The sequence below is a fragment of the Morus notabilis genome, unplaced genomic scaffold (assembly GCF_000414095.1).
Source record: "Morus notabilis unplaced genomic scaffold, ASM41409v2 Scaffold212, whole genome shotgun sequence".
NCBI lineage: Eukaryota > Viridiplantae > Streptophyta > Magnoliopsida > Rosales > Moraceae > Morus > Morus notabilis.
This window is the reverse complement of record NW_010361298.1, coordinates 111,526-123,720: the sequence shown is the minus strand read 5'-3', so window position 1 is coordinate 123,720 and position 12,195 is coordinate 111,526. Positions and strand designations below refer to the sequence as shown.

Below are 12,195 nucleotides of genomic sequence, written 5' to 3'. Positions count from 1 at the left end.
TATTAGATTTTAATTTCGTATTTAATTTATGCTTTATCTCAATTATATGATAATTATGAGCATTTAAATGAAGACTTTACTAATCGTGAGTTGTTTAGTGGACAAGTTAATAATTTGTAAAATTGTCATTTAAGGGTTGAAAAATAGTAAATTATTAAAATGTTAGAATTTATACTCTTTCCAAGACTTTAGTAGTCGTGAATTATAGAGTGGACAAGTTAATAATTTGTAAAATTGGTTCCTTTTTTTTTTTTTTCCTTTTTTTCAAGTCTTCTATTTTTTTTTCTTAAAATTTATTTTTTTTATTTTATTTCTTTTTGGCCTTTTTTGTTGCTTTTTGCTCACTTATTTTTTTTATTTTTTATTTTTACATTTTGATTCCTTTAGCCTTAAAATTTATTTATTTTTTATTTTGGTCTTCTTTTTACTTTTTTTTTGTTTATTGTTCTAAATTTTATTTTATTTTTTAAAATTTTGATTCCTTTTTGAAATTTTATATTCAGAATCTATATGTTTTTAAATGTGTCTCATTTCAAAACTTTATTTTAAAAATTTTATTGTCACGTGTATTTCTTTACCTTCACACCATATTTAATTACAATTATTATTTTTAAATACATGGATTCTATCCAATTTGTTTGTGTTGGATGATTTTAAAATGAAAATTTTCCCTTATTTTACTCCTATTAACATATTTCTTCATATGAGCCCGTATTTTATTTGTTTTAATTTTGTTTTGCTAAAAGATTCTTTCAGTGTAATCCTTTTTTAATGTACTTTTTTTGAATAGTTTTTTTCCCCAAACGTTCTATCTTTTTTTTAGTTGTGTCTCTATTTAGTTATTTAGTTTTTTACTGTGTAATCCTTATTATTTTAATAGCAATACTTATAAAGACGTTTGTTTTAATTATGTATTAACTAACATCTTTATTAGTGAATAAATTTTTAAAAAATAATATCACAGTAATTAAAACTTAACATACGGATTATTCTCCACGTGTTAGTATAAAATACTTGTGTTCTAATTTAAATTAATAATAATTGTTAAAATGGGCCACATCCCGATATTTAAGGGAGAAAGGAGGGGCATTCTGGGGAATTCATGTGGGTCATAGTTCTCCTCTGGAAACCGAAGCTTCTTTGAAGTTGTTTTGCTGTTCTGCTTAAGTTATATATAAAATAAAATACATGGCGTTTATTTGTATGACTTTGATCATCAACATTTGATTTCATCAGAATTAACAAGTAGAACAATTTCTTTTCTTTTCTTCTTCTTTTTAATTTGGATCTTCGGTGGTTTGTGATTTAAGAAAGGGCTTTTCCTTAAGATTCAGATTCTGTGTTTTCTTTCCAATCCTTATTATTATTACTACTGGGCATTGCCATTGCCATTGAAATTGACGTTGACTCTTTTCTGTTCTGTTCTTCACAACAGGTATTGTATTGTTCTCTTAAACGTAATTTTACTTAATTTTGTTTTCTGGGCTTTCTTCTTTGATGCATTTCATGACGTGGGTTTGTTTTTCTTTTTGTTTAATTTGAGAAAATTTATCATAATTGCTTGATTTTTTATCCCTTTTTTTATAATTTAAGTTAGATGATGTAAGCTGTTTCTCTTTTTTTAGATGCTTTATTCATTTATATTTTCTCTCATTACTTTAGATGAAAAATTCGTTTTGGATTTGGATGTTCCACTAAAGAAGAGAGAATACTGGACAAGACAATACTATTGCTGAATATGATTGATTGAATGAATTAGATATTGGCAAAAAACAGGAATCAAAACAAATTGGGCAACTAAAAGAAAATATGGAAATAAAAGGAAATAGAAAACTTGAAACTCATGAAACTTGGCTGGGCATGAACCTTCACGTTTATTGAATTTGCTGAATGTTAAATGTGATTCCAATTGCATTTGCATTTGCTGTATCGTTTCCTTGGAGTGTTGGAATTCTTTTGTTTGATATTTTGATAATGCATTACGCAGGTTAGTTTTTCATTGTCGTAAAATCATCTTTTCTGGAGGTTAAGATACGATGCGTGCGCCATCATTGCTCGCACAATGCTTGCCTGGGTTGGTTCCCAATGACAAAGGAAGTCACAGCTTGACATCCATTTCGGGTAGAGATTTGCATCTCCCATCACCAGCCGTTGAGATTCTCCCATCCAAGGTCTTATTATTTCTGTCCATAGATTCAACCATTTCTGACTTTAATTTGGAATGTTAAATAGTATGCCAAGAGATTTCTAGACTGGAGTTTTTATGCTTTTTCTCTTGTGATGCGCAGTCGGTGCACCCGTACAAGTATGCTGGGGAGAATGTAGACTTGCATGGACTTAATGTGTTCAAGGTAACTGAATAAATATTGTATGGTTATCTCAACCTCTTTCTGAGGCGTTGAATTACTTTCATTGAAGAAGTGTGTAGTGTGCTTGAATTGAAGAAGAATAGCCTCAACTGGACATAAATTGTAACGTGTAAACTGAATCGAATTCATCGAATTCAATTATGAGCCATTTCCCATTTGTATGTATGTACATTGTTTTGGAGTTTTAAAACGTTATGCAGTTATTTATTTATCGGCGAGTAGTCTTAACTTGGGGTTTTTTTTTTCACATTTTGTCTTTTAGTGTAGCCTTTGATGATAAGTTCCTTTCTTGATGTCTTTCAGGGAAGAGTTAGTGTTGCTGATATCATCGGGTTCAACAGTTCAGAATCAATATCTTCAAAACCTGAGGGTAGGTGTACAGCTTTCCACCCAGTAATCAGAAAGAAGTTTGTTAATTGAATTTGACAGTGATTAGCTATATGAATAATAAATTTTACCAGTGTACTCATTTCAGACTCGTAATGAACTTAATGATCTGAGGCAGGAAAAACGTTTTGGTTTTGCAGGGTATCTAAAATCCTGGGACAGCTCTATTGATCTTGTTAATGTTCTTAAGCATGAAATTCGTGATGGACAACTTAGCTTTAGGGGAAAAAGGGTACTTGAGGTAATTCCATAAGCAAATGCTTCTACTGCACATATTACACGTTTCTATTAACTATGTTCATGCATGTCTTCTTCCTTCCACCACGAATTATTCACTGCATCAAATCCTAGGATAGCATCTTGATGATACAGTAGTCGATTCAAACGAGCTTTTTGTTGAACCCTTGGCATAGTCAAGCTCGAAATTCCTGAGCAGCTCCATACAACTAGACAATTGGGGTGAGAAGACATTAAACCTAACAAAAGCTGTATGCCAAAAAAATATTTGTTCTCTGGGAGAAAACATATCAAAAAGCTGCTTCAGAGGCTGGGTTATCAAGATGACTGTTGGCTTTTTCTTGAGATACAATTTTGATCTAGATATCGGAGAGTGACAAAATTTTCCCTCAAGCTTTCAAATGAGCCTTTGTTTTCTTAGGTTTATATAACATTGGGAATTCTAGGCTGAAATTATTCTCATAGATTTTCTTGTTACTACTTGAATGCAATGACTTGTAACTTTTCTCGTTCTATCTGTTAATTTTTTTCTATCAACGTAACAATTTTTGCAGCTAGGTTGCGGCTATGGACTGCCAGGGATTTTTGCTTGTCTAAAGGTATGTATTATATTGATAGATACAACTTATCAAGGCTTCTTTAAGTTATTATTATTCTTTTTTTATTATTTTTAATTTTCGTTGTGTTATGTTATCTAAAGATCTAGAATACTTTCTTTAGAAAGAGAATCCCAGAAAAACGGCAAAGCAAGAGGTCCTCTCGTTGTATCCAAAATAGTACATATATTTTAGTTAACAAGTCGTCGAATCCGAGCTACTGCAAATTCATTTTTTTTTTTTAAATGGCATTTACATGTAGTTCAACCTTGAAGGTTTTTTTAGGATCACAAAATCAATTGGCAACTTGCTTTAGTAGTCTGGTGAACATTGTAAGAAAGAGATTAGTTTATAGTTTCAGCCAAAAAAAAAAAGGTTTATTTATAGAATTCACTTGTCGTCTTTCTGACTAATCACTTCACAGGGAGCTTCCACAGTTCATTTTCAAGACCTCAACGCAGAAACCATAAGATGCACTACAATACCAAACGTTCTTGCCAACCTCGAACAAGCTCGTGACAAGCAAAGCCGACAGCTGGAGAGCCCCCTTACTCCATCGAGACAAACTCTGGCACCTTCGGTGCACTTCTACGCCGGTGACTGGGAAGAGCTCCCCACAGTCCTGTCAGTCGTGAGAGGTGAAGGGTTTGAAGCAACGACGGGGATGAGCTTGAGCTTTTCAGAGGAGGACTTTATGGATGGATGTAGCAGCCAAGATGGCAGCATTCTGGGGCAAGAATCTTCCTCGAGGAGATCAAGGAAGCTCTCGGGGAGCCGTGCATGGGAGAGGGCTAGTGAGACAGATCAAGGAGAAGGTGGATACGACATTATTTTGATGACGGATATTCCTTACTCGTTGACCTCATTGAAGAAGCTTTATGCGCTGATAAAAAAGGTAAACTGTTTGTTGTACCCTTCCTCATTTTGTTTTACATGAGAGTTTCTTGAATTCATTTTGTAATAGTGGTTTTTCTTTTCTTTTGTTTTGGAAAAGCAGTGTTTGAGGCCTCCTTATGGAGTGGCATACATGGCAACAAAGAAGAATTATGTTGGGTTCAACAGTGGAGCGAGACACTTGAGAAGTCTGGTTGATGAAGAAGCCATTTTTGGAGCCCATTTAGTCAAAGAGATGCCTGATAGAGATGTCTGGAAATTTTTTCTCAAGTGACCAAAAACACCCAACAAAAAAGTTGCCAAAATAACTCTATATCATAATTCCATTTGATATTGTTTGTATTTCTATTTGTGTATTATGTAGATCATAAACCTTTTTTTATTTTTATTTTTTATTTTTTTCTTGTTTTGCTCAGTGATGAGGGAGTTATGGTGGTCGTAAAGGTTTAGTTGGTAAACGTCTAGTTTTGTTCCTATGCCTTCATGTAATATTTTCTCCTCTTCTCCTTTTCCCTTTTCTTTCGTTATTTTTTAATTCCTTGAATATACGTACAACATATACTGTAAATCAAACCATTACGTAATTTCAGAAGGTTAATGTTACAATATTGTTCTTCTTTTCATTTTATGTAATAACAACAACAACAAAATGTTCATCTTTAGAAATGGTTAATCACTGATAAATTAGTGATTGATCACTATAATCCTAAGAAAAAAGAAGCCTTTTAAATAATAAAAAGAAACAAAGAGAAAATTGTTAAACTTATTCTCAAAAATGTTAGTCTTGATTACTACATTTTTTATTAATATAGTTATTTGATTAAAAATGATATTAATTAAAAATAAGGAGTAAATAATCACATACTAAAAAGTATGTCTCATTAAGAAATGTTAACGTCACTCTTTATATTATTTTCTTAATCACTTTCTACATTCATTGTTTCACGTGTAGATTTTATTAACATGATATATTATCATTTAAACATAAATTGAGATTGTGAAGTCTACGTGTCAAATAATAAATGTAGAAAGTAATAAAAATAGTAAAAAAGTATGACGTTAATATTTCTCTCATCTCCTTTTCCTAAAAATAAAAAAAATAAAAAAAAAAAAAAAATTTACGGCCCACTTACTTTTTTCATGTTTTTTAATCCAATCCTATTGGCTAACACAAAATAATAATACTTGTGATCATCACTATATTTTTTTAATTAATCACAAATTTTTCATGTTCAACTCTGGATGACCGGAACTGACTAACACTTTTTTCATGTATAATTATTTTTAATCAAACTTTTTAAATCTTTAAATTATATTTTAGATTATGAGTCTCAAGAATACTAATAACTCAAACTTAAAATTATAATAAAAGCAAAAAATTAACTACACTGTTATCTAAATGCATAATTTTACTGACTTTAAACTTTAGAAAGTGAATTAAACTCAATTACAGGTTTGATTCATTAGAAATTAGAAAAGATGAATGAGAAAGGCTAAAAAGCTTTAAAAAGAAAACATTGAAAGTTACATTGTTATTTTCCTTTATAATTTTTATTTAACTCACGTTCTTGAAAAAATTTTGTGGCTCCACCATCGTCTCCGCTCCAACTTGTCAAAATAATATAGTTTAATTCATGTGAAGCACGTGTTAATTCTTTATGGATGTTGGACGTTGGATAATATTATATGTTTTTAAGATATATGATAAATATTTATTAATTTTGATCTTCTAATAAAGTTTATTTTGAAAATAAATTCTTAATATTTCATCAAGAATAGATACTTAACTTTTAAATTGTAATTTATGATTTATTTTATCATACGGCATAGTATTTAATAGAGTATGGAAAATAAAAAGAAATAAAAGAGTTAGAAGGAAAAGAAAACAGAAAAAAAAAAAAAGAAGAAAGAAGAAGAAACACCAATAAGGGTTGCAAGCCAAAGAAAAAAAAATGAATGAGCTAAAAGAAAAAAAAAAAAAAAAAAAGAAAGAAAAGAGAGAGGGGGAGGGGGGGGGGTGGGGGGGGAAAAGTACAACCGAAACGGTGCTTAAATGACGACCAACACCTACAGTGGACCAAGCACATACTCTTTCTTTTAATATAGTTTGACAGATTAGATTAGATATAAGAGTTGGCATAGTATATGCATACATATATATATATATATATATATATTGCTACCACTTTAACATATTTAAGTTGATATGAAAACCTATTATTCTAACAGGATTGATCCGTAACTTCAACTTTCACGTGAATCTTCGAGCTACATTGATACAACCGAATACACAGAATATCTATCTACGAAATAAGTGTAGGACCTGTTTAATTCGCTGATTCAAGTTGATTTATGACTTTATGTGAAAATTTTTTACTGTAATAAAAAAGTTAAATATGACTGTTTTTGAGAATTTTTTACTAGAACACAACTCGAATTCTAACTCAAATCGGTGAAATGAACGGGACCGTAATATATGAGAATATTTTTCACCTTTGCCGTGCCTAACACAGTGGGCCTTATCCTCATGCATTAACAAAAACATTTCTTCATTTTCTGGAATTTGTTCATGCTCAACTTTGAGTTTGAGTTTGAGTTTGCCTGTACTCAAGAGACAAAACTGGAATAAAAAAAAAGTGAAAAGATTCCATACAAGTTGTTGGTGACAATGAATTATATTGTCGCCTGTCGACTTCGGTCTTCCGTCAATTTTCTCCACACCATCTTACCGCAATGTAGTAGAGTCAAGATTGCAACAATATAGACTAGAGGAATACCGATAACGCAACCCCCAGATGTGAAATTAACTAGTGTCTGCAAAACACAAAGGCAAAATCATCGGGTAGAATTAGTTCTCAAGTAAATAGTAAGCACTTGATTGTCTATTAAGGATTGAACAAATTCTCCAAAAGTTACATATAATACACAACCAAAACTCACTTAACGAGTAAGAAATTAGCAAAGTAGTTGCACCCCAGAAATCAACAGAAACTGTCAAAATAGTTGACAAATCATTCAAAAGGCTTAGAAAGAAAGACCTTTACTTCCCTATTTTAAGTTTTCTTTTACTTTTCTAGTTTTCTTTTGGCTCATAAAGGCTCTTAAATTCGAGCCAAATTGTCATGTGCATGTGCATATATGGAGGTATACTGGTTACAGAACTACTTATATTTGGAATATTTAAGTGACTAGTACAGTGTAACGATTTTAAATGGCATTAAGAAATCTTCCCTTATTTAGATAAAACGAAATGACACAGGAAAAACCTGTAAAAATTTCAAAATAACAGAAGCTAAATCATTTTGATGGTGTGACATCAATATTTTTTTTTCATCCTCAAAGTTCCACGTTCAAGGTCCAAAACTGAATGGTTATAGCAACCAATAATACATAGAATGCTCAAAATATGTCTTGCTCAACTAGTTTCAACTTTTGAGCTGTGAAATGAAAAATATTATTGAGCATACATCCATACATAGAACGATACATGTTTACAAAAACAGCATCTGTATGCATGTAGGTTGTATGGCGGTGTAAAGTCAGAGTTAGGATTTTTACCACCATTGCTGCAACAAGATGAACTATAGGAACAAACAACTGGTCCACTTTATTACTTTCCGCATATCCGTTGAATGCTATAACCATTGAGAAAGTGTGAATTGTGACAAATGCAAGAGCAATAATTGCTGCAACACAGCAAAGGTTTGTCAGAAGACTCGGGCTACAATCTTAAAGCATCTGCCAAAAATGATCAATTGTGTTTGTTTTAAGAAACACACACACACAACTTTTTTGAGCTATGGTAAGCCAAGAACCTAATCTTCAAGAAGCACTATTTCGCACTTTCAGGATATATTTTCATTGGTGGAGCCTCTCTTTAAAATTTGGATACATAAATAGAGAAAAGACTGCCCATTTAAACTTTTGTTACACAAGTAATCATGTGAAGTCTATGCTGCAACGTTGTCTTTTTTAACAATTAAATCTACATATGAATAATATGCATACGTTTTTACTACTAATATTTTACAAATCAAAATCCAATTCAGTAAACAAGGAAGTTAAAAAATATGCTCCTTAGTTAAAGGGAAAACGATAGGCATTGCAATTTACAATTTAACAATCTTCACTGCATAGACTATACACGCAAATATGAGATGATGAATTTGTTTCGCAAATGAGAACCTTGTAAAATTGACTCACCAGAAACAAGGAAAAAGGGTATTTGTGAGCACGAATCAACGAAAAATGTAGCTGGACCAAATGCCGGCGTTAAGAGGCTGAGACAGAAAAACACAGCGTGGGCCAAGCCGTGACCTAGACCGCCAGCTGCAAGTGCAAGCAAATACGAAGGGGTCCTCAGGAAACAAAGGATTTTAGTAATTTTGGTTATTGATAAGAGTTTGGAAAACCTCTTTTTAGAGTTTAAACATACCGAGAGCAATTTGCATCTTATCGGTGGCATATAGGCGTGGTTTCGATACTCTATCAGCAAAAGCATCCAATACATCTTCCAACCTCCTTCAAGAATGAATCCCAAGCCAAATCCAGTAAAAAGAGAATGTTACTTACAGAGACAGAGACAAACAAAAAAAAAAAAACAACACAAAAAGTCAAGAATAGATATGATGAAGGTTGAAATTCTCACTTGTAGAGCTTCCAGAAGAGAAGGCGCAAGCCTTCTTGAAAAGCAACCGCCGTGAACAAAAGGACGCCGTACAGCCACCAAGAGTTTGGGTTCAGAGGGAGAAACGCCCTCCATACTCCCGACAACACGATCAGGCTTATCAACCATAACAGTGTGCTGCGTGTGTATATATATATACATATATATATATATATATAATTATAATGCAGCAATCACATTTAAGTTTAACAAGAGTAGATTTCCAAATTCATTTGTGAAATCTCTCTCAACGTGATTGATAGAAAAGGTTGAACAACTATTAATACATCATCCGACTCCATAGATTAGAGATTAAGCTAAAACAGATGATTATCTAAACTGGATTGGTTCATTCTTCTTCTTATATCTAATCTAATCTAATATCTAATCTAATCTAATAATAATTAAGGCAAAATTCAACAAACAAAATGTCCAAAATGTTTTGTAATGAAATTTCCCAAGTAAAAAATTCTCAAAAAAAATAAATAAATAAATTCCCAAGTAAAAAGTATAAAAAAAAAAAAAAAAAAAAAAAAAACCCAAAAAGAGTTTTTTTTTCCTCAATTAAAAAAAAAAAAAAAAAAAAAAAAAACCCAAAAAGAGTTTTTTTTTCCTCAATTAAAAAAAAAAAAAAAAAAAAAAAAAACCCTAATAGAGTTGATTTTTCCTCAATTGAAAAGAAAAGAAAAAAGAAGAAAAAGAATAACCTGGAGAGGAGAATGAGGATGAGAAAGGGCTTTTTGGAGATGAGAGAGACGAAGAGAGAGAGAGATGGTCCGAGTGCTATCAAGGCGTACCCAATTCCCGCTGCCACCGTCATCGATTCCCTTCAGCTCTTTCAAATTTTTCTTTTTTTAGTTTTTGGGTCAAGTTGCCTCTCTTCTTCCCATTCCTTCTTCAATTCAAAATTTCCCCAACAATTTCTTCACTTCTTTCTTTCTTTTTTCTTTTCTTGGTTCTACGGCCCCATTTGGTGCAAATGGTTGCAGGAAATCAAGCGTTATAATCCGGGTCTATTAATCTCTCTCTTTTATTATTCGCCTCTGAGTGTCTACACCTCTATCTTTTTTCTTTTTTTCTCTCAAACTCTTGACCCCTCTACTTTTCTCATCTCTCAATTTTTTCTCTAGTTCTCCATCTCCAAAAGTGAAAAAAGCAAAGATAACTTTTTGGATTTTTGTTTTAAGGGTGAGTTTGGTACAAGAATTAGAATCAGGGTAATTTAAGTTTTTAAATTCAGACTCATAATTCATTATTTGAATCATGATTTATGGTGATTAGAACTTTTATTTGGATGTGTATAGGCACGATTCTAATTTTAACTTGAAATGTGATTCGAACTAGTGTTTTGTTGTTTTGTTTTCTAATTTTGAACCATAACTAAAATAAGAACCAACTTTTGGCCGCGTAAATTACGTTAGGTGTAATTTAAAGAAATATAAATCGTTACATAATTAAAAAATGAAATATTAGGAAAAAAATTAAATGCAAAAAATTATAACTCAAAATTATAATAAGTTAAATGAGAAATAAATGCAAAAAAAAAAATATGTCGCCAGACAAAAAGTAAGGCAAATAACAGTCATTTAGGTTGAAAAGAGAAATTCGTTCACATGATACAAACGTACGTTATGAATGTCAAAATTTTTTTACGAATATAATGGATACATGAATATGAAGTAATAGAGGTAGAATCTCATTGCTAATATGTACTTTTAACCTTGTCTCTCACGGCTTTTCACTGGTATTCCACCCACATTTCATTCGTAAGGTGATCCCTAAAACGACCCATCTCTGTACGACTAACACTACTTGTTGTTACAACTGGCCCTTCAAGGACATTGTCATCATTGTCATCGTCATCAAATTCATCATCATTGTTTGGATCTATTTCACTTACAGGTACACCATCACGGTGGTATTGACTTAGAAGTGGGTCCCCCTCTGATTACGTCCAAATGTGTACAAAAACAAGCGGTCAATTGTAGTACAATTTGAACGGTCGAGCCCACGAGGAAGTGTTAAATTGAACAATAAATGATTAGCAAATAAAAAGTGTTAGGAAAATAAGCAATTAAACAAAGAAAATGAATGGGTATTTTTTATGATTTTTTTGAACAATTTAAAATGGAAAAAATTCAATAAATAAAAGTGGTAAGGCTTTGAGAATCCTCCATATGCTTTGTTCACCTATTTGGATTTTGATTCATAAATTGACTCAATTGAAAGTTTCACATCCCAAACAAACAATCGGAAAATAAATATTTGAAGAACATATGAATTAAAAATGTATTCGAGTAAATAAAATTATAACGTTTAGAATTAGGAAAAATTATCTTATGAGAAATCTAAGAGCGACAATATACCGTTGGCAATAATGCAGTAAAAGACTACTCATAAAACAATACCTATCAATATATAATATAATGCAACAATCACATAAAAAAAGCTTGACTAGATTTATATGAAAGTTGACAATAAAATATATTGATAAGAGGAAGAAATATGATAAAAGAAAATTATTTACTCAAATGTATAAAACTTACAAACCATTGGAGAATCAAAAATCCAAATAAGTTCACTACACATATAAGATCATCTCTAGCCTCACCTAAATACTCTAGCCTAGCTTGCACATAATTCTCATAAAATTCTAAAAAGAAAGTATGAGAATAAGAACAAGAAAATAAGAGAAAATATATGAGAATTTAGGCTCTAAAAATCCACCCTTAATCACCTTGACAATGGCCCTATTTATAGAGTTTTAAGAATGCTAAAAAGCTAAAAACTGGATCCTAATTAAGAAGTTACAAGGCTTAATCGAGGAAGAAAAACCATCACGTTTCTGAAGAGTGGGACACGTGTCGCAACGTGATTCGCGCGCAGGAGAAACGTGGTGCACAGCTGGACCACGCGGAGGGAGACTGGACGCGCGCATGGAGGAGAACTCGCGCAGGGAGGGAACGTGCACGCGAATCGCGTGTACGCGGGGGAGCAGCTGGGCCCCTCTGGGATGCGTGGCGAGACCTGGCTGGAGGGAAGCTAG

At 32.1% G+C, this 12,195-nt stretch overlaps 2 protein-coding genes across 2 annotated transcripts; one reads left to right on the top strand and one right to left on the bottom strand.

The window, feature by feature from the left end:
- The first annotated feature begins 1,223 nt into the window (after window positions 1-1,223).
- On the top strand, window positions 1,224-4,990 carry LOC21407404. Its single transcript, XM_010099163.2, has 8 exons — window positions 1,224-1,435; window positions 1,988-2,171; window positions 2,289-2,351; window positions 2,673-2,739; window positions 2,897-2,997; window positions 3,548-3,592; window positions 4,014-4,484; window positions 4,587-4,990. Exons 2-8 carry the CDS (start codon window positions 2,037-2,039, stop codon window positions 4,755-4,757), a joined length of 1,053 nt encoding a protein of 350 aa, XP_010097465.1. The 5' UTR covers window positions 1,224-1,435; window positions 1,988-2,036; the 3' UTR covers window positions 4,758-4,990.
- Window positions 4,991-6,958: 1,968 nt separating this feature from the next.
- LOC21407403 (gamma-secretase subunit APH1-like) lies at window positions 6,959-10,274 on the bottom strand. Its single transcript, XM_024166357.1, has 6 exons — window positions 9,857-10,274; window positions 9,132-9,287; window positions 8,919-9,004; window positions 8,687-8,812; window positions 8,042-8,169; window positions 6,959-7,297 (listed from the first exon to the last, which is right to left on the bottom strand). The coding sequence occupies exons 1-6, from the start codon at window positions 9,967-9,969 to the stop codon at window positions 7,157-7,159; spliced, it is 750 nt and encodes a 249-aa protein (XP_024022125.1). The 5' UTR covers window positions 9,970-10,274; the 3' UTR covers window positions 6,959-7,156.
- Window positions 10,275-12,195: the final 1,921 nt, after the last annotated feature.